Here is a 25,352-nt window from a genome sequence, read left to right on the forward strand (position 1 = left end):
GTTATTAATTGTTCTTTGTTTTTGAGTAATAGAAGCTTGGCTGAGTCGTCTGTGATCTTGTCCAGAATATCCCAAATTTCTGGATTAACTTAACTGGATAGCTCAAATTTTAGTTGCAACACTTTGGCTTCGGTAAATGCTAAGTTCTTTCATGCCTTGTGGATCTGTTCTCTTAACAACGCTTTTTCTAACCTGGCATAGATACGGAGTGCTTTAGCTGATGTAAATTTCTTCTTTAGTTTAATGCAGTTGGGTATTAAGTTGCTATCTCTACATCATTTCAAAAAGGCTAGTTGATTAATTAACATGGAACTACCTATCTTTAGCTTACCGTAGAGGCTGCACTGCTTGTGGGTCACATCTCCATGGATTATGATGATTCTTTCTTTTAAGGTTACACGGTGATCAGCATTCATATTTATGAATTTATGAATACAATGCACATGTAACATACCATACATAAGGGAACCAGGGCGAACCATCCCAATCAAGAAGGATGAACACAAACGACACATAAAATACCTTCATTTTGGAAAAACCGGCCTTTCTGACCATGCACTCCAAACATACTACAGAATTGATTGGAAAGGAACCAAGTCCCTACACCCCAACAAAACCTGGTTCGAGTAGAAATTCAAGGAAGCATATGAAATGCTCAAACATGATCCGTATCTGAATAAAAATGATGGCCTAACCATTCCAAGAATGTGGAGGACCCATCTGCAACCTTCATAGCAACCACAAAGAAAAATCTCAATACAGGAAGACTTGGTGAAGCTTTTTTTTTTCCATGAACATTCAATAGCAACCTTACTGTACAAATCCAGAAGATAATCGTAATATAACAATACGAACTGTATAATTCCAGAAGAATCTTAGTACGCGAGGACTTTAGCAGAGTTTATTGTAGTTTTTTTTTTTTTTTATCACTAGAGGCAGGCTAAGAAAAAAGATTAGTTAACAACATAGATGTAATTTACCTGTATAGAGTTGAAAAGATTATTTTACTCATTAATAATAAAATAATAACTTGACGGTTCGTATACACGTGTATCCTTCTGATGATGACCTCAACACAGGGGTCGAAACGTCAAGTTATTATTTTATTATTAATGAGTAAAATAATCTTTTCAACACATGTGCTTTGTGTCCCTAAATTCATAAACATGAATGCTGATCACCGTGTAACCTTAAAAGAAAGAGTTTGCCTGTAATGTTTTCAAGGGTTTAAAAAGTCTTCTGCCCATCTTCTCCTGGGTCTTCCTCTTGATCGGTGTCCCTTTTATGTGGTTTTTGCTAACAAACTAATTAAAACAAACTCAAATGTTATTAAACGTTTAAACCTAATCACTTATAGGCCACCATGCACCAAGTACTCCAAATTAATTGCACTATTATTCAGCCCTCTAGAGGTGCCTTATTAAGGATATTAGTTTCTTTTCAGTTACAACTGGAAATGTTCCATCGCATTATAACTGAGTGCTGTGTACAGCTAAAATTTGAATTTTTGCTCTGATGATGCCAGTTAGAAAATTTGTAAAATATTAGCACATTCAATAAATTGATTTTTGTTTCTTTGTTCATAATGTGAAGCACTGTTTTGAATATATTATTCAATGTTTTTCACAATAACGTTTGGACTACGTATAGAGTTCACATATTTTTGGAAAAAAAATACGGGACACTTTCGGTTTGAATAAACCAACAATTTTTTTTTGCTTTTCTTACTTATGAACATCAGCAAAGGAAAATAATTTAATTAATTATAGCAATCTTAAAATTGAACTTTAAACAATTCTAAATCATTGATCTTTGCCTGTGATATACTTCTCAGATGACTGTATTTTCTCAAGTAAAGAATGATTATATTTTACCAAGTTATGAAATTCCACACAGTTCTTATTGAAAAACACTTTAACAATGAGCATAGCTTTCACAGTTTCTACAGATAACCTATTCTTTTTGTTTGTCCATAAGGAGTTCATCTGGGAAAACCGTCTTTCAATACTAGCATTTGTGCCAGGAATGCAGCAGAAGAACTCAACAATCTTCTTCAAATTTATTAATTCATTTAATCCAACACTGTTGAATAATTCATACCAAATTTCTCCTGTAGATTTTGCTTTAATTTCTTCTTTCTTCTCTGTAATTGCCTTTTTCAAGATCATCACCTCATCAAACAGTTCAGTTTCATTGATTTTTGTGTTTGGGCAGACCTCTTCAATAGTTGTTACACTTTTCCAACTGAGACTGACTTCTGGATTCATCAATAAAATCCAAGACAAACTTTCAAAAGTAAGAGTGTCAGAAGACCATTCTTGGATGTATTCTATGCAGGTGTTATAAAATTCATTTTTATAATTACCATAATTCTTCTCAGTGATGAGTCCATCTTCAATTAATGCCTTCAGTAAGGACTGTTCTTTCCTTGTTGCAAAATCATTATCTCGTCTCTGCTGAAGTTTCTCTAAGAGGCTTTTAATAATGGATTTTGCTTCAGCAAGAGTGACTTTCTCACCTTCAATTGCACAAATTGTTGCATGAAACATTTCAGATCGGCATTCTAGAAATGTGGCTATTAGCTCTGAAACTGGATTACTAAAGAAATCTTTTAGAAGCAATGGTGGTTTATCAAGTGAAAGAACATATGATTTGAGAACTTCGTACATCTCATTCATCCTTTTGAGAGCTGGGTACAGAGACAACCATTGCATTTTTGAGTGCCCTAACACTGTCTTGTACTCAGTATTTAAAAAAAGTCACAAAAACCTTTGACTGTATGCACTCTAACAGTATAGATATAAAAATGCTGATATAATTTTTCAATGACAGCTTGAACATCCATGGGCAATGTATCAGCTGCACATTGTATAGCATTATTTATGACATGGGATGAACAATCAACTCCTATCAATGTACAATTCAATTTTGATTTCAATTTATGAAAAACATTGTTCTTTCCTCTTCTGGAACCTTCCACCAAAATTTGTATTAGTATTATCTGCTGACAAGGCAACAACTTTCTTTTCAATATTCCACTTTGTCACTAGTTGCCATACATATTCTGTAAGTTGGTCTGCAGCTTCACATGATAAATCTAAAAACTCTAGAACCATAGTTTTGATGGCCTCTTCTGGTATGAAGTATCGAACTAGAAATGGAACTATTTCAAAGCACCGTGGTTAGAAGTGTCTATTATTATTGACACATAATTGGCTTTCTCAAGTTTGTTTCTGAAAACAGCCATTGCATAAGGTGCTAATACACTCACAATTATAGCTTGAGTCTTCTTTTGACCGCAAGTGAACTTTTTGTCATATAGTTTCTGGAATATTTTCGACGTACAGTCCATCGAACTGAAACTCTGGTTGTGCATGCATACATGATATGCAAATGTAGCTTCATCAGCTGCAAGATTTCTTTCCATTTCACCCACTGTTTTTTTAGAAAAATAATCTGACAATTTACTATTTAATCTTGCATTTTCTGCTAATTTGTGTCTCTTCGTAGCGATGTGCTGCGTGATGTCTGACGGACCACCGTGTTGTATGCTGAATATTGCATTACATTGTGTACATTTCACTTTCTCGTCGACCATCACAATTACATGCTATAATAAAAAGATATTCAGTCCTTCGCTTTTCTGTGAGAACCCACATTCTCTTCAGCATTTTAAAGGCATATAAAATAATAAAACTAATTACGTTTCTTAACTGACCTGTGTCATATCAAATAAGCCGTGCTTAGTTATTACAACGTCCGCTAGTTGCACTATTCTTGCAACATGTCAGTATTGTCAATTGATAAGACAATTTTATGATCAATAACTAATATCGATTTCTTGGCAATTACATGTTTTATGTTTAAGAATGGGAATGTTAAACACAAATCCACAAATTACGGGACAATTCTGTGTCCCAAAGAGTTTTATCGGGATGTCAGGACACAAACTCATAATAAGGGACAATCCCGTAAAATACAGGACGTATACGAACCTTAACTATGTAAGCCTATATTGCCTCACAAGCAAATAACATTAAAAGACATTCCTATAGTGTCAATCTTATTGTACAATAGCAACAAACTGGTGGCCATACAGCTGATTGTAATTAACAGTCTGCAAATTAAGTGAAAATTAAGGTTGAACGGAAAGAAAAACTTTATACTAGAAACACATTTCTAGAGAAAGAACGCTACTTAAGGACCTACCTATTGAGGTCTTTGTACACTTCAACACGATTCTGATTATCAGATAATTCAAGCTGCTTCAATAATCCTACGCTATCCATAATAATAACCATTGTGGAACAAAGACTTTAATCTGATTCATCAGCAAGATGCTACAAGCTGCATAACTGCAGAATCTGTTGAAATAAAAAATAAATAATGTACTGCATAAATGGATACATTTGTTGTCTTTCATATCTAAATTAAAATCAAAAAATAAATAAATAAATCAGCTAACACCTTTTATTCCCTAATAGGGAGAAGGCGAGGCCTTTATAAAGGTTAAAACATACTTTACAAATATTCATACATATCAACTGGACTCTGCCTAGCAAAATGCACTAAAAAATAAAATGTTTTAATGATAACTACCAATTCCATAGATTACTTACATAACATTCAATAAAACACACACACACACATAGAGAGAAAATTTTCACTTGAATGAAAATGCAATAGTGTAAATTAAAAAAAACTATGATAACAAATTTACATTCTTGGTGTACTGGCAAAAAGGATTAAAAATTTGTTTTTTCAATATACATGACTACTTGGGTCTGAAAAGGGACTATGGGTATTCTTGACAAAGCCAAGAATACCAAATATGTTAATTAAGCTTAATAGCCTGTTATGATAAGTAACTTAGCTTCATATAAACAATTTTCTGAGAAATTAATCCTACTTGCATAGTAGACTATGCAAATAGGATTAACCCTCTCATGCATAAGGGCCTCATATGAGGACACATATTTTCCCTCATAATAATTATTCATTCATAATTTAGTGCTACTGTATGCATGTAGTTCTCATCTGGGGAGACAAAATTGTTCTTAGAAACCACACCAGATGGCAGGAGTTTCAGAAATAACAATCTCTCTACAGTGCATGGTAGTATCAAGGAGGAAGTGAAAAGCTGTTTTGTTGATTTGAAATTGGTGATTTTATGAGTCTTCTGGAAAGGTTAGTATGGTTTTATATATTGTTATACTTTGTAGATGAAGTGTGAATATTTAATTTGTTCACGTTTATTACCATATTCATAAAATGAACTTGAAAACAACCTGTTCTTGTACAATATTTTTATAATTTTATTTATTTTATTTTTGCAAACATAAATGAATAGTAAGCGTGTTACTTGGCATTATCATCTCTTTTACAGATGGATAACCAAAAGCCAGGTCCATCAGGCATAAAGAAGGCCTATTACCACAAGAGACTCAACTGAAGAGGAGATTGAAAAATTGTTGGAGTCTGATGATGATGGTGATAGAAATCTGATGATGATCCTACATACCAGCAGCCACAAAATGATCCTACAGAGAGTGACAGTTCAAGTGAAGATGGTGATGTTCACAGAAGACAGTGATGTATCGAAATGATACCAGAAACAAATTATAGTATACGAGAATTTTTTACCATATATTGAATGTACTTGTTTGTAATGCACGGATCATTTGGAAATGAGAAGAAAAAGAAAAATTGGATTTGTTGGAATTCAAATCAAGAGTAGCAACTGCTTTGATATATCAAGGTTTAGCCCAGCTAGGTACAAAGAAACAAGGACACCCTTCAAGTCAGACACCACCAGCACTAAAGAAACGCAAAACTCACTCTGTGCCACATGAGAAACGTTTTGAAGGTGGTAGACACTTCCCAAAGAAGACAACAGGTGCTAATGCCAATCGTTGCAGAGATGTACACTGCAAGAGTAAAACAAGATACATCTGTGGGAGATGTGAGGTTTCAATCTGTTTACAGTCTTTCCATACAAAATGAGGAAAAGAGAATGACTGTTCTTGATTTACATAGCTCTACTGCAAATTTTAATTGTTCTACTTTTTTGTATGTACTAAGTAATCCAAATTTTGATCATTCATGCAGTGCTTCAGCAAAATATCAATTGTTTATAATCTGTTTTGTCATACTTGTAATGTCTTTAAATGAAAATAAATTCCTTAGTCTAAGTCATTTCCATAGAAATATATCTGTAGTCTGTTGGCAATAGGGCATGCTGTCCTCAGATGAGGACGTCATTTTTTACATGTACAGGACATAAATTTAGCAAAATTAATGAATTCATGATAACACTGTAAGATTAAATGGTACTGTATCATGCCATTATAATTTTTTATAAATGAGAGTATTAATACACTGAAGGTCTCAGCTGCTAGACCTTACAAAAGGAACCCCTTTCGAAACTGAGGGCATTAATGCCTGTTAGCTAAAATTTTAAAGGAATTTATGCTCAGGTAAACCACAATTAATTCTGATGTAACCACCTGGCCAAAACAGGGAAATCCAATGAAATCTGCTACAGCCATCAAATCCTTTAATAAGCTATGCTGATAGATTTGTTATTAGCCTTCTTATATATATATATATATATTAATCTGCATGTTCTAAGAGTAAAGTAATGCAGGCAAGGGCTAGAGTGTTTCATTCATTATAATTATAAGGGTTGTGAATATATTCAGAGAAAAGGTAGCCTCCAATGAAATTCACTACCATATCTAGTGATGCTACACTTCATTAGATGGTAAATGCATTTCATGATCTGTTGGAATATCTGCTAGTACTGCTTAGTGGAGATTTGAAGCAGCATTTATAAAATCTGAAGCAAAAGTTCAGATTTATTTTTTCTGGGTTTCTTCTAGCAGGTGGTATGTTTTCAGTGTTGCTGGACATCATGGAGAAATCCAACAGTTCTTCATTTGGAGAGGATATCTTTAAATACTTATACAGTATTGAAAGCTATTAATTTATTATGAATCTTTAGTTATAATTTATTATAAACAATTTATTAGTGGAGTAACTACACTACAGATAATTTCGTTTTGTTAAAACGGTCCTATTGAAACCAAATTTTAACATTTTCTATATAAATTTCATATTCCACCTGGCAAGAAGGGAATTATGAATATTGTTGTTCTGCCAATAAAAACAGATTTCAGAAAAAAAATCATTCATCAATAATAATAATTATTATTTGGTAACCTCCATGGAGTCAGACTCATCATGGGAGGCCCACTCAACTAGCAACATATCCTACTGAGTTTTGAAGTTATTTACACTACCTGCACTCACAACTCTCAGGCAGTGCATTCCAATCACAACAACTCTCCACATGATTGCTAACATGTATAAGAAGAGCTCCTGATTGGGATAAATTTCCTAGGAATGATTAAATATATATGCGTAATTTTTTGAGTAAGAGAGGCTGTAAACGTGCGCTACTGGTTTTATTAGTGTGGGAGATTTTTTTTGCCAAAACTTTAATTACGAAATCGTTATTATTAGACTTAGTAACCTGCAAAAAATGGCGGCGGCATTGTCATTCCATTACTTTAATTTAGATTTCATTCATTTCGTTAAGTGTGAGGTCTGTTATATGTATTCTTTCGATTACATAAATAATTTGTGGATATTTGGTGAGGATGGAAGGAGGGTGTGTGCAAAGTGTGACCTGAACGAGGAATTGATGAATGCACATATGAAATCGATGACAGAAAGTGTTAGTAGCAAGATTGTCACGAAAAAAATGGGCACGTTTGAAAGAGAAGGATGGTGAGATAGAGAGGCAAAAAAATGTCAAAAAAATCAGTAAAAAAGAAAAAGAGCGATTTGAAAACCTTAACGGATGTTAAAAGGGACGAAAGTAAGGTGAGAGTGGTGGAAGGAAACGAAATTGAGAGAACGAATGAAACTAGAAATGGCATGATGCAGAAATTGAAAGGGAAAAAAATCGAAAGAATGGATGATAGCGAATGTTCGACGCATGTTGGACTGAAAGAACAGAAACAAAGAAAGATGAATGAGTGTGAAAATGGGACGAATGATAGCGAAAGTTGGACACATGTTGGACACATGTTGGACCGAAAGTACGGAAACAAAGAAAGATGAATGAGTGTGAAAGTGAGAAGAGGGAGTTGAGAGATAGAAAGACTGAATGATAGAGAGAATGTGTCGCGAGATTCGGAAGTTGAATTGGATTGGATGAGGCAAGAAATGAAATGGATGCGGAATGAAATTAAGAAAATTCAGGTAAAAACTATTAAAATAAATAATAATGGAATGAAAGAGTTAACGAAAGATGAGCGAGTGGCATTGTATGGCGACTCCATTATTAAAGGTGTGCTGGAGGATAGAATGCACAAGGTATGTTTTCCAGGCTCTAAAATGAGTAGAGTAATTGAAGCATTGGATATGAGGCAGGAGCGAGCAAAAGAGTTAATTGTATTAATTGGTACAAATGATTTGAGAGAGAACAAAGGGCATGTCAAAATGAATGTCAGGAGACTGCTTAGAAGGATAAAAAAGAATAGTGTGACAGGAAGGGTAGTTAGCGTGTTGCCTAGGTATGACTGTGGTGAAATGAGGCGGAGAGCAAGGATTATGAGTGATATGCTGGCTGAAATGTGTGAGAAGACGGGAGTACAGTTTGTTAATGTGTGGAATGAGTTTGAGGGACGAAGTGAGCTGTATGGGAGCGATGGACTGCATTTGAGTGGTTATGGTGCGAGTCGCTTGGAGAGACTGCTGCTGGAAGGTAGAGAAGTGAATAGAGAGAATGAATCGGATCAAGTGGGAAGTGATGCGGAAGAGCGGGAGAGTAAGACAGGAGAGATTGAAGAGGTGGTTATGAATGAGGAAGTGAGTGGTACGAGTATAGAAAATGAGAGAATGGGTGTGCAAGAGAAGCAGGGAAATGGAGAGGCTCTCAGGGTGGACAGGAGTACACAGCATGAGAAAGGTGGATGCGCCAAGAGGAGGTGAGCATGTGTAGGCAGGAAAGAAATGGGATGACCAGGGATCAAAAGGAAACAGTTGGAATTGAAAAAGGTTTTAAAATGAAGAGGCAGAAAGGGAAATGGCCCCAGTCGAGCATGGAGAAATCACATTGAGTGAGTGGTAGTATCAGTGGAACTAGCTGTAGAACCAGAAATGAGCTGCTGTGTTTGTATACAAATGCTAGAAGTATAAGAAACAAGGCAGATGAAATGGTTGCACTAATTGCATCTGTTCACCCAAAGATTGTCGGAATAAGTCAGACATGGTTGGAAGAGGATGACATCCTGACAGGAATAGAGATGGAAGGGTATGATGTGTTTCGTGAGGACAGAGGGGGTAAAAATGGGAGGGGGAGTGCTATTGATGATAGAGAAAGAGTTATGTCCATATAAAGTGGAGATGCAAGAGGGAAATCGTGCCAGTGGTTTAGAGGCAGTATGGTGTGAGATAGAGGTGAATGGAATCAAATACTTGGTGGGATGTTGTTATAGACCAGGTAATGTGGATGGTGGCGATAATGAAATGTACAATCAAATTAGCCAAGTAAATAAGAAAAGGGTGATCATTATGGGTGATTTTAATTATGGCAATATGGACTGGAATGATGAGATAGCAACTGGAAGTAAAGAAAATGAGTTTCTTGAGTTTTTGAGGGATAACTACCTCAGACAGTATGTAACAGAGGGCACACGAGGATTGAGGGTCTTGGATTTGGTCATCTCATCAGAGGAGTTAATTGTAAATAAGGTGTCAAATCATCCACCAATTGGTGAGAGTGACCATGAGGTGATTACCTGGGTGGTTGCCAGCAGTGCGAGGACCTCTGTGAGAAAAGGGTATATGTGGAACTACAAGGGGGGTGATTACGAAGAGCTCAGGAGACAGCTTGCGGGTGTAGCATGGAATGAGGAGTTAGTTGGAAATGAGATCAATGCAGCTTGGAGATTTTCAAAAACTGTTTAGTAGATGCAATGTCTAAATGTATTCCAAGAGTGAGAAGGTTAAATAAGGTGGGCGTGAGCTGGATGAATAAAGAGATCAAGCATGCGTTACAGAGAAAAAGGGCATTGTGGAGGCAGCATAAGAGAAGTGGAAATAACCAATTCCATGAGGTCTACAAAGACCAAGCAAGGAAGGTGACTTGGTTGGTGAGGGTAGCTAAAGAGAGTTATGAACAGCAGTTGGCTAATGAAGCCAAAAAGAATCCTAAGGAGTTCTTTCGATATGTAGCCAGCAAAAGAAAGAATAATTATGGAAGGATGACATTGATTGGAGAAAATGGTATAAAGACAGCTGATGCAGAATGTGTGGTGGAGATACTTAATGAGCAGTACATAAAGATCTTTCAATCTTGTGAATGTGACTTCATGGAAGGATTGAGAGCAGTTGATGATGGGGAGGAGAGACTGACTGTAGGGGAGCAAGAGGTGTATGAGGAGTTGAGTAAACTAGATGTTAATAAGGCTGTGGGACTTGATAATATATCACCACGTATTCTGAAAGAATGTGCCAGGGAGTTGACATCTGCCTTGACATATTTTTTTAATACGAGTCTTGCACTCCGTCAAGTTCCTAAGGAATGGAAGGAGGGCAAGATTGTGCCACTTCATAAAGGAGGTGATCGAACTCAAGCATCAAACTATAGGCCTATCTGTGTGTCAGGTGTCGTGGTTAAGTTGTTGGAGAAGCCTGTGAGAACTAGGATCCAGAGTTGGTTGATAACAATGGTATTATCTTTGATGGACAGCATGGATTTGCTAAAGGGAGATCATGTTTTAGTAATCTCCTTACTTATTACATTAAAGTAACTGCTTCCTTGGACAGAGGAAAAGGATACACAGTAATATACTTGGATTTCGCAAAGGCTTTTGATAGAGTACCTCATGATAGGTTGACAGTCAAACTAGAGCAGATGGGGGTTGGATATTAGATTAATGCATTGGATTGGAGACTGGCTATCTGATAGGTATCAGCAAGTTGTGTATGGGGGTGCGATGTCGAGGAAAAGGAAAGTCACTAGTGGAGTGCCTCAGGGGTCTGTTTTAGGTCCATTGCTGTTTAACTTGTATATTAATGATATAGGTGAAAATTTGGATGGAGATATTCAGTTGTTTGCAGATGATGCAGAGTTGGGACGAACCATGAAGTGTAGTGAAGATGTTGTGGCCTTACAGGGAGACTTGAATAGATTGAGTGATTGGGCACAGAAATGGGGATATGAGTTCAATGTTGCAAAATGTAAGGTTTTAAAATTTGGAAAACAAAGATGGGATGCAGAATTTATGCTTGGTGAGAATATATTGTTGGAGGTAGAGGAAATAAGAGATCTGGGGGTGATAGTGGATAAGGATCTAAAATTTAGGGGACACGTCGCCAAAATTGTGAAGACAACACAAAGGCTTCTGGGAATGATGCAGAGGACACTGACGTGTAGAAGTAGGGAGATTCTTGTTCCGTTGTATAAGGCTTTGATTAGGTCACACTTGGACTATTGTGCCCAGATTTGGTCACCGGGTTTTCAGAAGGATGAAGAGATGTTGGAAAGGGTCCAAAGGAGACTGACTAAGGTAGTTTCTGACCTCTGGAATGTCGAGTATGAGGAAAGATTGAAAAGATGTAATTTGCAGAGTCTGGTGGGCAGGAGAAAAAGGGGAGATATGATAGAGACCTACAAGTTGGTAATGGGTTGTTATAGGATCAATGCCAGAGAAGTTTTACAGAGAATAGTGGGAGATCAGGGGGAGAACCAGAGGTCATCCCTGGAAACTGTATAAAGAGGGTGAGTAGGGGAGTGAGAGGCAGGTTCTTTTCGTGCAGAGTTGTGAATGATTGGAATGCCTTGCCAGAGAATGTGGTGTCTGCAAAGAGTTTGAATGTGTTTAAAACACAGTATGATGAGCTGTGTGTGTGTGATAAAAGGACCTCTCAGATGAGTCTTTGACTCCATGAGGTCTTGGGGTGGTAATAATAATAAGAAGAAGAATAAAAAAAACATATTGAACTTAAGAGTGAAAATCACTGCACTGAATCACATGCACCAAATGTACATCAAAACAGTAGTCACTTATAACTGTTTATATACAACATCAGTATTTGTCATTTTTACAAGAACTATCACATCATTATTATTATTATCCAGGTCTCCATGGAATCAAAAGACTCATTGTGAGAGGTTGTTTTTAGGAAACACAAAGTTTATCATACCACTCCTTGAACCCATTAACCGTTCCTGCTCTAACCACTCTCTCAGGCAATGCATTCCACGGTTCAACCACCCTCCATGCAAAGAAACCATTCCTCACCCTCTTGCTCACAGCTTCCTTTCGTAACTTCCAGGGATGGCCCGTTGTCATCCCTCCTTCCTACTGTTTGACCAAGTGAAAAAATTCTCCAATGTCTACCCTGTAACTGCCTCTCAACAGTTTAAACGTCTCGATCATATCACCTCTCCTTCTATCCACCAAACTCCACAGTCCACAATTTCCTCAGTCGATCCTCGTAACTGACATTGTACAGTCCCAAAACCATCCTTGTCATCCGCCTATGTACCCCTTTTACGATAAATTTATCGCATTCAATGAGAATTATCAAATGGTGGTACTTGTATATTTCAAAATTAAGACAAATTACAGAAGTCATATGTTTTTAAATGCATTTTAGAAAATGTACTAGCACCTACTAATTAGCTTGGTTCATTTAATAAAATTCTTACATTTTAAGGTTTTTTTTTTTTTTTTTTTCCAATCCGATCATTTGCCAGTGTGTGTGTGTGTCTAGTTTGTCTAAAAGATCAAAATTATATACCAAAATAACTTTTCTCTGGTATAAATAGAAGAAATTATTTAACTATGAGATATGGGATGTGACACAAAAATAAGTCCAGGTGGTCCAACTTCGGCTTTAATCAGATCATTTATGCTGGCAAAATAACGAACTGATATTAATAATTCACACTGGTTGAGTAGTGCGAATTATATTCAATGCGATTTTTACTGCATAATTTACAACGCAAAAATATGTAAAACAACATAAGATCCCAATGTTGTGATGTTTGTGAACATTTCTCGATGGCTGATAAACTTCATTGCTGACCTGGTTGGCTTTCCAATCAACAGGCTGCAGGTTCGAATCCAGCAATCTCGTGGGAGATGAATTCTACTGCCTAGTGCAAGACCATCACTGCTTATTAAAGGCATGAAGTAGCTTGAAAGATTCCATGTTTGGTCTCTAGAGCACAGACACACTAACAACCCAACTAACCTGGCTAGCTAGCAAAGCCTTGAAGTGACTTTTCATGGTTTTTGTCCTAAAATAAATTGAAACCAGGTGGGAAGGGGGGGGGGGGGGACATGGAATACAGAGTAATGAATTCTTTACTAAACCATACATATGCAGAATTTCAGCAAAATCCTCTGCAAATTATAGTCAGAGTAGTGCCTCCAGGAAAGATTGTCTAGCTGACTCTCCTAAAGTGTTACTATTACATTTGATCCAGTATACTACGCAGCAGCCAGTATGCAGAATAATCTATGTAAAACTGTACCCTTGAAAAGAAAAATGTTTAATAATTTTGAATATTCATATTGCATGCTGCTGGAAAAACTGAGAGAAAAAGTAAATCAGGTCTTTGATCTAGCCACTTCCAGCTTTCAAAAATAATTTGTGTGGTGGTATAACACCAAGCAGTGAAATATTTAGTTGTATGGATGTTTGCGCTCACCTCTGAGTGGTGTCAATGCCACACCTCAGCCTAATGGTGAAATACTTATTGGATTAGGTATATGGCTCAAGCATTTGCGACTAAAAGACTGACTACTGTGAAGGATTTGGTTGCTGCTTGACTGTTCAAAAGTCAGTGTACTTCACATTATTCCAACCAGAGGATCAGCATTTTAGACCCGAGGTTAAGCTATAAATTGTGCTGTCTTAGCTATTTTAAGAATAATCTCTTAATTCCCTCCCACCTTTTAGACACACACTATACATTCCAAATTTCGTTTAATATCATCCGTAGAACTAGATTGGCTTTATTACAATATATAATTCTGACATGTTGTCTCTTTGAATTTTATACCCCTTGCAAATGAACAAACTGAAACAAAAATTGAGATGCCTTGATCCATACAGTGAGTCCAGGAATAACTTGCATTCAGACAAAGATGAACAAAATTAATTACAAAAGTGATTACTCAATTTGCAAAATGCACCTAAAAACAGAATAACATTTCATAAAGCTTATTTGATATAATGAGTCCATTTTTTTTTACAAATCGCCACTATTCAATAGTCCTCTGACTATGGTACATAAATTTGTCAGATGTGATGACAAATCCACTTTTCAAAAATGACAAAAATATCAGCAATCAATAATTCAACTCTAATGTGTATGCACAATATTAAACTTGACTATGTAAACAATTATAGCAGCCTGTTAACACAATGTGTATTTGGTCATATATATACATTACAATGCATTGATTTTTGACATTAGGTTCACAAGATGTATCAATAAAATTTCTTTGATTTGTAAAATAACTCAAAATGATAATTCTCCCTTAGTGAATGAAATTTAATAAAACATTATTTATGAAAAATGAAGTTATGTCTACAGTAAAGCTGTTGTGATAATGCATTATTGCAAAACAAGAATAATCACAAATCTTGGGGAATGGAATTTAAGCTGTTTAATCATGTGGTCTGCAAGCAAACGGCATGGTCCACAATTCCGATTTTCCACATCAACGAACCAGATATAGTCAATATGTTCCTCCCTTCTAATTTCCACAGAACAGCCAAACCAGTCTGTGCATAATAATTTAAATCAAACAAAGAAGGAATCACACAGACTTTTGCAATAAACTATGAATGTACCTTGTCCTTAGCAAACAGCAAGAAAAAAAAAAAAAAGTCAACTCTTTGAACCAACACAGAAAAACCGATTAAACTTCTTTAAAATGCGAGCAATTTTCTCTGAAAATCCTTTGACATAATGGCTGGTTATATATAGGACCTTTTCCAATGAGGTATGTCTAAGAGTGTAATTCATCAAAACTTAATAATAAAGAAAGTCATTAAAGGAAAGGGAAGAGCAAGGGGGAAAGAGAGAGAATCTGTCAATTGATTCATATTCTCTAGACAGACTACTTGTAGAATCAATTAGCCATGATTTTAGTAATACTAAGATTAATGTTCTGATTAATGGACAGTAAGCATCCTTGGCAACTCTTCTGGGGTCTAGTTCCCACAGATGAGACTTCAATCAAGGTTGAAACTGGTCTGAGTAGTGGCCCTTCCCATAATGCACAGCATTATACATGTCCAAAAAGGGGATATGTGTGCCTGCATTATGGGATGCTAAGGCAACTGATGTGAATTCATTAGCCTCTAATACAAGTAGCCCAGTTGTGAAGATACTTTATGTGCAAACAGTCTGCTTACACTTGGATAAAAGATTAAACCAAGAATATAATTTCATGGCATCTTTAATTTATAGTATAACCAAGTAAAAAAACTTTCAACATTAAGGAGAACCATCACTCACAAAGGCAAAAGGTAATCCATCCAATTGAATAAAATTAGGATAATTTAGCAGTGCTTCACTACTCCCTTCATATAATCTATTTATAGTATGCTCTTATACAGATGAGTCTTTTCCAGAAAACCCTACGCTCTAAGGACCAGACTGTTCTGGTCCATAACTGAAGTAATTTATGTTTCTTGTGATGAACAGCTAAAATCTTCTGCAAAATGACTGAAGAAGAATAAATCAGAGATGCAAGGGATCTGATTAACATCAGGGAAAGCTTATCCAGCACCAAACCAAAAATCTCATTAATTTGAATAGAATGAAACTTGAATAGCAAGAGGCCAAGTATCTATTTTTGCTACCTATCAGATATAACTTTAAGTATAAAGAATAGTTCCCAAATGTGAGTAAGTGTTTGTCTTTTCATTACTGTAAGTCTAAATTTTGTTAATTTTTATTTTAAAGATTTAATTTGGCCCAATGAAGAAAAAAAAGCACCAAAGAAAAGCAATTTCTTTGGAAATGAAAATTGCAATTTTAGATCGCTTAGAAAAAGGAGAGGGATCTCCGGCAACCACATTTAATTTAGGCAAATCTACAATAAGAGCAATAAAAAATAATGAAGTCACAATAAGAAAATCTGTCATTTCTGGCAAAAAAATAAGTGTCAAATTATCGTCGTACTCAAGAGATGCTTTATTAGATAAAATGGAACATAATTTGGATTGAAGAATTAATTCAAAGGAGAATTCCTATAAGCAGTTATTTAATTAAACCAAAAGCTCTTTGGTGTTTTATGAAGAGATGAAGCAATTGGAGCCATCTACTTCCGCTTCCCAGGCTGATAAAGAATTTTTGGCTAGCAAAGGATGGCTAACTGGGTTTTTAAAAAAAGGAATACACTTCACATAACGCGAAGATTACAGGCGAGGTTGCAGCAGCATATGAAGCAGCAGCAAAAAATTTTTAAGAGAAGTTATCCAAAATTATTGAAGTGGTGGATATTGTCCCGATCAAGTGTTTAACGCTAACGAAACAGGATTGTTTTGGAAGAAAATGCTTAGTCGGACTTGCATCACAAAGTTTGAGGGAAGAAAAAAAAAGCGAATGGGTTTAAAGCAAGCAAAGATCAAGTAACGTTGTTACTTTGTAGCAATGCATCAGGGGATTGAATGTTGAAACCCCTTCTAGTAAATCGATCTCTAAGACCATGTGCTCTAAAAGGCAAAGATCTAAAACAGCTGCCAGTACATTGGATGGCTAATACAAAGGCCTGGGTAACAACTGCTGTATTAATAATAATAATAATAATTTACTGATTGGTTCAATAATTGCTTTGTCCCAGTAGTGGAAACATATATGAAGCAAAAGGCTCTCGATTTTAAAGTTTTATTAATTGTTCACAATGCACCAAGTCACATTGTACATTGTTTCAAGTCATCCACATTTAGAACATCCAAATGTGCAGGCAGTGTTTTTTCCACCTAATACAACAAGCATTATTCAGCCATTAGATCAAGGCATAATTGCTAGTTTTAAAAATATTACTTTAAGCACACTTTTCAATTTATACTGGATAAACTAGAAAATGAATCATTAACAATAACTTATGTTTGGAAAAAATTTTCTATTTTGGACTGTTGAAATCATGTTGCATCTGATATCACTGAAATAAGACCACAAACTTTAAATGCCTGCTGAAAAGCAGCTTGGCCTGGATGTGTTGCAAACAGTGCAACCATTCAAACGTCTACATTATCAGCTGAAATCATTACTTTGGCACATGAAATCGGTGGAGAAGATTTTGATACATTTAGCCAGAATGATGTAAATGAATTGCTTGTGGATAATGCCTTAAGTAACGATGATATTATTTAATATCGATTAACTTTAGATATCATCGAAGGAAAACGATATTGAAGTGGAAGAAAATCCTTTCCTCTTCACTGCAAATATAATTCGAGAAGGTCTTGAACTGTGCAATAAATTGGAAAATCATCTTCTTGTTAATGACACAAATTCTGAAAGGGCCTTTAAATTCCAAATGTGAGCTGAAGAACTGTATGTCTGGATATCGCGAGCTGTATAAAAAATTAGTAAAATCATCAGATTACTTTGTCACTGATTACATTATCAGAAGAAAAAAATCAGCACAGAACAAGGGTGAAGAACCATTGCCTTTACCATACAGATCTGATACGCTGACTATCTCTTCTGGTGATGAAAGTGATTTCGCACCAGTTCTCAAACGTTGCCGAATACTGTCTAATAGCAATGATAATTCTGATGAAAAAATGTAAAAAAAAAATGTTACTTTTTAATAAAATTAAATGAATAAAGCTTTAAAACAAACTGGGGAAATCTTATTTTATTGAAGTTTTATAAACTTTTTATGCAATTTTAGGTTTATTTTAATTCATTGCTTCGGTTTTATGCCGTTTTAGAAAATTATGGAACATATCCCTAATTTTTCAATGTAAGTTAGGTTTTTTTTGTGTGATTTTTTACATGCTGTTTCCTGTGGAACATATCTACTGCACAAAAAGAGACCCAACTATGTGTGTGTGTGTGTGTGTGTGTATAGATTCTGCACAAGAGAGGTTGATAGGCACATCAGTGACTTGTGTAGGGTGCACAAGAGGGCTGAAGTTTATTGATGTTTTTTTCTGAAGAGTTACTGATAGTAGTAGTAGTTTGGGAATACTTCTTGAGGACAGCTGTTCCAGAGGACAGAGATAGATATAATAAAAGAGGATAAAAAGAAGCAGGTTTGATGTGTTTGAAATTGCACAGCAAAAGGGCAATGGGTAGCTGCAGCTTTAACAGGTGCAACAGAAAGTGGAAGAATGATGGTTGCCAACTTAGATACATTTCACTGGAGCAGTGCCCAAGGAAGTAGCACCTGCAGAATAGACACAGCGCTGAAACACTACGCATGTGATATAAAGAGAGGGATGGATCATCTACGAGCCGACTTGCACACCTCTGGATGATGTCAAGGATTTTAAAGGAAGTCTTAGGTTCACAATCCCAAACATGTGAGCAGCATTCTAAACATGGACAGATCTGGGATTTGTATATAGCAAAGGGTTTGTTGGGTATAAAATAGGCTCTTGAACAAAAGAGAACACCAGGTTTCTTCTGGATGCAGAGGAATCTATTGATGATGTGATATGTTTATGCCAGGAAAGAATAGAGGTAAATGTTAGTCAATGCAAAGAGATCTAATATTGCCTGGTGATTTATGTGTTACTAAGGGTAAGAGTAGGCTAGCTGGGATCTCTTTTACATGAGAAAAGGCAAGGCTGCATTTTGGTGGCATTGAACACAAGTTTGTCCTCGTCCCACTGGAAGATAGTATGTAGATCAATGTTTAAGGTACTAGTCGTAGATGATCTTGCAGCCTGGAATGTCAGAGTACAGTAAAACCTCGATATAACGGACTAATTCGGGCGAGGGGGTGTCCGTTAAATCCGAAAGTCCGTTGTATAATAAAGTAGATTTACACATACATAAACTATTCACCACGAGTAAACAAATGCACACTGGGTGTGGCTTAGCACATGTCGGAACATTGGCTGGCACTCGTTAAAACTGCAGCAGAAAGTCACATCAAGCGACAATAATCATTCGTCGAACATGTTTTATAAGCGGTGACTCGACTAAATTACTACAGTATTTTTTCCAACAGATGATGGCCTATTCACCAAACTTTGTTAAAAATAACAGGAGATTAATAACAAAAATTAACCTGTTAATTTAATTATAAGCAAATCTTGGTTAAAAGCATTTTAAAATTAACAGGGTGTTAATTTTCACATGACATAAGGACTGGAAATTTTGTCCATTAAATCAAGGGTTTACTGTACTGCAAGATTTGTCAAATGAGTAAGATAAGTGAAGAGCACTATAGTCTGCAAAAGCTGTGAATGGGATTAATAGTTATTGTGAGAAGGTCCAATAATAGTTATTGGAGGCATTCCAGCACTGATGATGAAGATCAAAGAAAGATCTACCATGACTCACAAAGAACGACCAGAGAGAAACAAGAGACAAGTGACTTTGATGTATTGTTCTTGATACAAAAGGGCATCAGCAAAGAGTGAAATGTGATAAAATGACACTTACAAATGGGAGCTTTTTTTTTTTTTTTTTACATATATCCCATCCACAAAGGGCTATAAATCTAAAGCACATTAATAAAATAAAGAGCCAAAAGGCTTCATTTTGGTCATGCAAAATTATATAAATCAAGTGGATATTAAATCCAGCATTATTTCAAAGCCGAATACAGAAACTATAAAAGTTTCATACAAAATTTGACCAGAGAGCTTACTGGAATACACCCGCCGGCAAAAAAAAAATGAAACTTGTATAGTTTCTGTATTCATGACTTTGAAATAATGCTGGATTTAATATCCACTTGTTTTATATAATTTTGCATCCCTGAAATGAAGCCTTTTGGCTCTTTATTTTAGTAAATTCCTCAATAGTGAGAGAGAGTTTTTGCTCTCTTAAGGTTTCTGCCTAGTCTCTGAGGAGAACCAATCAATTCGAAACAGCTGACAGGCCAGTGAAACCTTATCAAAGAGGTGAATATATGGACACTTGGGCAAAGCAATCATGTCTCCTATAAAGTCCAGCCAGGGCAACTCATAAATGCCACAAGGTGTATTCCAGTAAACTCTCTGGTCAACTTTCATACGAAACTTTTATAGTTTCTATATTCAGCTTTGAAATAATGTTGGATTTAATATCCACTTGATTTATACAATTATAGCACATTAGCACCATGAGTGGCTAAGAGCTAAATAATCTGACAGTCTCACTACAAATCAAACATAATACATTTCCAAGCCACTTCAGGCTATAATAAGCAAAGTAGCAGTCTACACTGGGCACCAAAATCATATACCACCTAACAACTTTCAAAAATATCCATGCCATTATAGGATTTGAATCCACAGCTGTTGGGTAGAGAGCAAATATACTATCAATTCAGTTAACCAAACTGGCAGATTGAGCATGAATACAACCACCAGTACATTTTCTTAAAAAAAATACTATGACCCTCTTCCATTCAAACATAAACTTCAAAATGCCAGTGGGGAAAGAACAAGGGTCATCACTGTAAGCCGAGTAAAAAGGTAATAACATGTGAGAAATAGGTTTTTGCTTGGAGAGCAGTGAATAAGTGGGTTAGGAGAGGTAGTTCATGCAAATGCCAGAGAATGAAAGAGAAGTCTGATAGGCAATGTGCAGATAATAACTATTCACATAATACCCACTAGAACTTCACAGCGATACAAACAATAACATGTGACCTCTTTAACACTGGAGATGGTTGATTAATATCTGGTTCTTTATTCATTAATTATAACAAAGGAAGAACCAAAAAACACTCCTTCAAACTACTCATATGAATCTTCATACATGAAAAGGATAAGAAATATACATTATTAATTTAGAAAATATAGTGATCTCAAATTATTACCAATGACAACCTATGGAAAAGAATAAATCAGGAAAGAGTACCTGTAAATCAGAAAGCAAAAATTCAAATGGATTTTGGACATACACTCAAGACAGACTATCAAGAAAAATGTCATGCAGCTCTGGAATGGAACCCACGAGGGAAGAGAAAGCCCACCTGTCCCAAAAAATACATGAAGATTGACTAATAGAATGTGAGAAGTAGAGTTTTGCTGAACTAAGACGATAGCAAGAATAAGAAACCAATGGAAAGGATTTACAGACTCTGATATTCCTGGCTGAATTTGGGAAAGAAGATTTTAGAAACCTGATCTATGATCAGGCAAGTGAAACAATTAATGAAAAAAATTAATGAATGGTCACATATATAAAGATAATTTTTTTATTAAAAATTTTACAAGAAACAAAAAGTTTCTGAATCAATGTCAAAAACTTTCATAGTTTTGAAGCACAAACACTGCATACCTGATATATAAAATAATAGCATTAATATTATGTGACACCTCCAAGGAGTCCTTGGATTCATCGTAGGAGAATATTCCACAATAACCCACTATCTCCTCTACTTAATCCTCTCCCTCCTACTACTACTACCATCAACACACAATGTCATCTACTGTCCACCACCAACAGTATTTTGTGTCTGCAAATTGAATGTCCTGTTGACTAATTTGCCTGCATGCAGGATGAAAAACCCAAGTTTCTGATAGAAAAACCCTGCTATCTACATATCAGATTGTCTGATTCATCTTCAATTGAAAAAGTCCATATAAAAATTCCTCTCATCACAGCATGAATCGAACTCAAGTTTTTTCCGATTGAAGGGTGCAATGCCCAGCTGTTCTTTCAACTGCACTATGGAGGTGCTAGTAGACAATATTATCTTCCTAGAAATAAAGTTCTAATGCCAAACTGAATTTTTTTTTCATAAATCACAAGCTGAACAACAATCAGAATTTCACATAAAAAAACAATGCACTTTCATAAACAAAATGTTGCGTATAATTTTCTGCATGGTATGTAACAGAAAAAAAAAGTTAAAAAAGAGTTGCCAAAACAGTAACATAATGCAAACCATTAACAAAAAGTAAACATACATGCTCCTAAACATTCAGTATCTTTTGACCAGTGCAATATAATCACTTCTGGTGTGTGATTCCCAACCACCAAAGGTTATATTATACGTATGTACCATGAGTGGGCTAAGGATTTTTTTTTTTTCATTTTTATCAATTTCATATATATTTTTTGCACTTTTTTTTCATTTATTTTTAACGTAGTCTGAAAACCCTGCTCTAGAAACCAAACATGGAACCTTTTCAAGCCACTTCAGGCCTCCAATAAGTGAAACAGTGGTCTTATACCAGGTGATGAAATTCATCTCCTACCTAAAGACAGTCACAAACATTATTGCCCAAGATAGGATTCGAATCCATGACCTGTTGATCGGAGAGTGGGCACACTAACCACTCAGCCAACCAGGCCAGCAAGCGAGTATCATCTAATTTAATGTTCCTTTCCTTTAGCATTACATGGTAATCGGCATTCGTTTCAGACAAATTACGGAGACTACGACCATGTTAGATTTAATTTCCCAACATTTCAACCTTCATCATCTGGAGTATCTTTAACATATATTTTAATTTCCCAACGTTTCAACCTTCATCATCTGGAGTATCTTTACCATATATATATACACACACAGAGACAGGCTATATTATGTTTCACACAGTATGCAAGAGACAATGATTTGATCAACAGTTATTCTACGGACCTGACCTCTAATGCAGGAGAGGTAGGGGAGAATAAATAGAATAACTACATCAAAGCTATATTCTATTTATGACATCAGAGAATAATTTCATATACATAGTTTTATTACAGCAAAAGTGATGTCCTAATTTAACATAAGTTGTTTTATTAGAGTTAAGATCCTGGATTACCTATAATCATATTTATAATTGACTCTTAGGCAGAAAGATTATGCAGGTAGAATATGTGACTCCCATATTCTGTGGATTTTTAGACCATCATTATTGTTAAGATTAGAGTGGTTGATAAGAATTTCACAGGCCTTCTTAAATCTATATTCATACCACGTTTTGGTGTTATGTAAACAACAGGTGATTTTTTGTGTGTTTTTAATATAGGAGGGGGGAATGACCGACCAACTCCTTGAGTGTTGACACTAGTTTCTTGGCTAGATGATAATTGAGGATGTTAAAAACACACAACACTTTGTAATCAAAATTAAAGACATCACTGGAAAAAAGTGATTTATTAGTCATTTTTGACTTCTCTGCCCTCTTCACAAACGTCCCAATCAATGACAATTCTTCTATTACAGAACAAATTCCCTCCCGATATCACAGCATCCTCTGCACATGTACTATGTTCTGGCTATTTTGTGTGGCAAAACTCTTTCTACCTACAAAAAAGAAGGCACAGCCATGGACTCGTCAATATCCCATCCCCTCCCCAATTCCTAACTTTTATATGGAAGCTATTCAGAAAAAATTACAAAAATCCTAAAAAAACATGACTTAACTTCTTGTTACAGACCATATAAAAAATTGGCATCCATTATCCGCTCTACTAAAGACCAACCCCCCCCCCCAGACCTACCTGGTATATACCAGGTCCCTTGCAGCTGTAAGCTGTCCTACTTTGGCCAAACAGGCACGACAGCAAATATCAGAATTTCAGAACACAAGGACTACATCCGATTTCACCAATACAGCCACTCTGGTCTTGCTAACCATGCACTGGATACCTGCCATAGAATACGGTGGAAAAAAGCCAAGATAATACACCGTAGTAAATACAAATATGGAAGGCTTTTCATGGAATCAGCTTCAGCCCTAAGAAACAATCCAGACCTCAACAAATTTGGTTGCATGAGACTGCCTCAAATTTGGGAAACCTACATCAGAAGACCTTCAGCCCAATCACCCAAGAATACCAACATTGCCCGCTAGGGGGCACCATCAGGGCTTTAGGTGAAATAATAGCTTTCTGCTTCTTCCTCACTTACTGTTTGTTGTGCCTGCGTGCACGTGTCTTGTTCTTAAGTTTCTTGAAAATGGCAACGTGACATTCCGAAATATATAGGATATACATTAAAATAAATTATTAAAATTTATTTTAATGTATATCCTAGTTGACGTAATTTCCTTAAATTATTTAGTAAAAAATGCATAACCAACGTCTAAGCCTTTCCACGAGAATATAGGATACTAGTTGATGAAATTTTTCATTACATGGAAACCTGCAAAGAGGACAAAGGAGTATATGTGAAAGGTGTGTGTACAATTAAGAAAGGAGTGAGAGCTAGATTTTTCTCTTGCAGAGCAGTGAGTGAGTTGGAACACTATCTGTTGAAGTAGTAAGTGCATCTGGTGTGAATAAGTTTAAGAGAAGGTATGACAGCTGGTGAAAATGATTTGTAGCCTTTGAGTCCTTGACTCCCTGGAGGTATATGACGATGATGATGATAATAATAATAATAACAATAATAATAACAACAACAACAACACAGAAGATAATATTCTGCAGAAAAGGCACAGAAATAAAGTAAATATATATAGTGATTTATAAAAGCAATCAGACATAATACAGGTTATATAAAAGTTGAGGAATATGTACATAAGCTTTGGTGTTTGCAGTGATTCATTTGTAATTTTACAGCTTAATTCAAAACACCAAAAGGAATAAAATAACATATTTAGCTGATGATATTTTGCTGGTTTTACCCAGAATTATCAGAGCAAATAGCTGGTCACTGAAAGCAAGCATTGTTAGTCCTGGCTTCCTGTACTCTGAAGATGCTAGATATAAAAGGCAAAATGTTAGCAGCTATATACCTAATCAAGCCATAAATACAGTTACAACTTTAAGTACATAAAAATTTAATCTAGCAGTAAATCATTTCCAGCTTTCAGCACATACAAATCACATGTATAATAGGCATGTAGCAGCACTCAATGTTCGAAATGTCCCCCTCTTGCCTTCACTCACGTCCAAAGTCTGTGAGGCCACATATCGATGGTAATATCCTATGGGCACACGGCCAATGATCGCTCCAAATCCACCTTCAGGCTGGAAATGCTGAGGTGTCATTTCTTGCAGGCTACTCTCTCAATCTCTGACCACAATTTGAAGTCAAACAGATTCAGATCAGAACTTCCAGACTACAATCAGATGGCAATTTGCAGTAAGGCACATCTGCCTCCAACCAATGTCCTCACCTTGTATGCAAGGGCTGAATCCTGTTGAAAGGTCCACTGTCAACTGTGAAACATGTTGTTCTGGGACTGTA

At 35.8% G+C, this 25,352-nt stretch overlaps 1 protein-coding gene across 1 annotated transcript in view; it reads right to left on the reverse strand.

The window, feature by feature from the left end:
* The window catches only part of LOC150105437 (telomere-associated protein RIF1-like), a 396,727-nt gene that overhangs the window by 366,416 nt on the left and 4,959 nt on the right, over nucleotides 1–25,352 (reverse strand). Inside the window, exon 2 of the mRNA XM_090393961.1 lies at nucleotides 4,210–4,364. Coding sequence (XP_090250087.1) covers nucleotides 4,210–4,301 — 92 coding nt within the window. The 5' untranslated portion in view covers nucleotides 4,302–4,364. The remainder of the gene's footprint in view (nucleotides 1–4,209; nucleotides 4,365–25,352) is intronic.

This window comes from Typopeltis vanoorti, chromosome 6 (genome assembly GCF_054136105.1).
Source record: "Typopeltis vanoorti isolate ZY-2024b chromosome 6, IOZ_Tvanoo_1.0, whole genome shotgun sequence".
In the NCBI taxonomy this organism is placed as follows: Eukaryota; Metazoa; Arthropoda; class Arachnida; order Uropygi; family Thelyphonidae; genus Typopeltis; species Typopeltis vanoorti.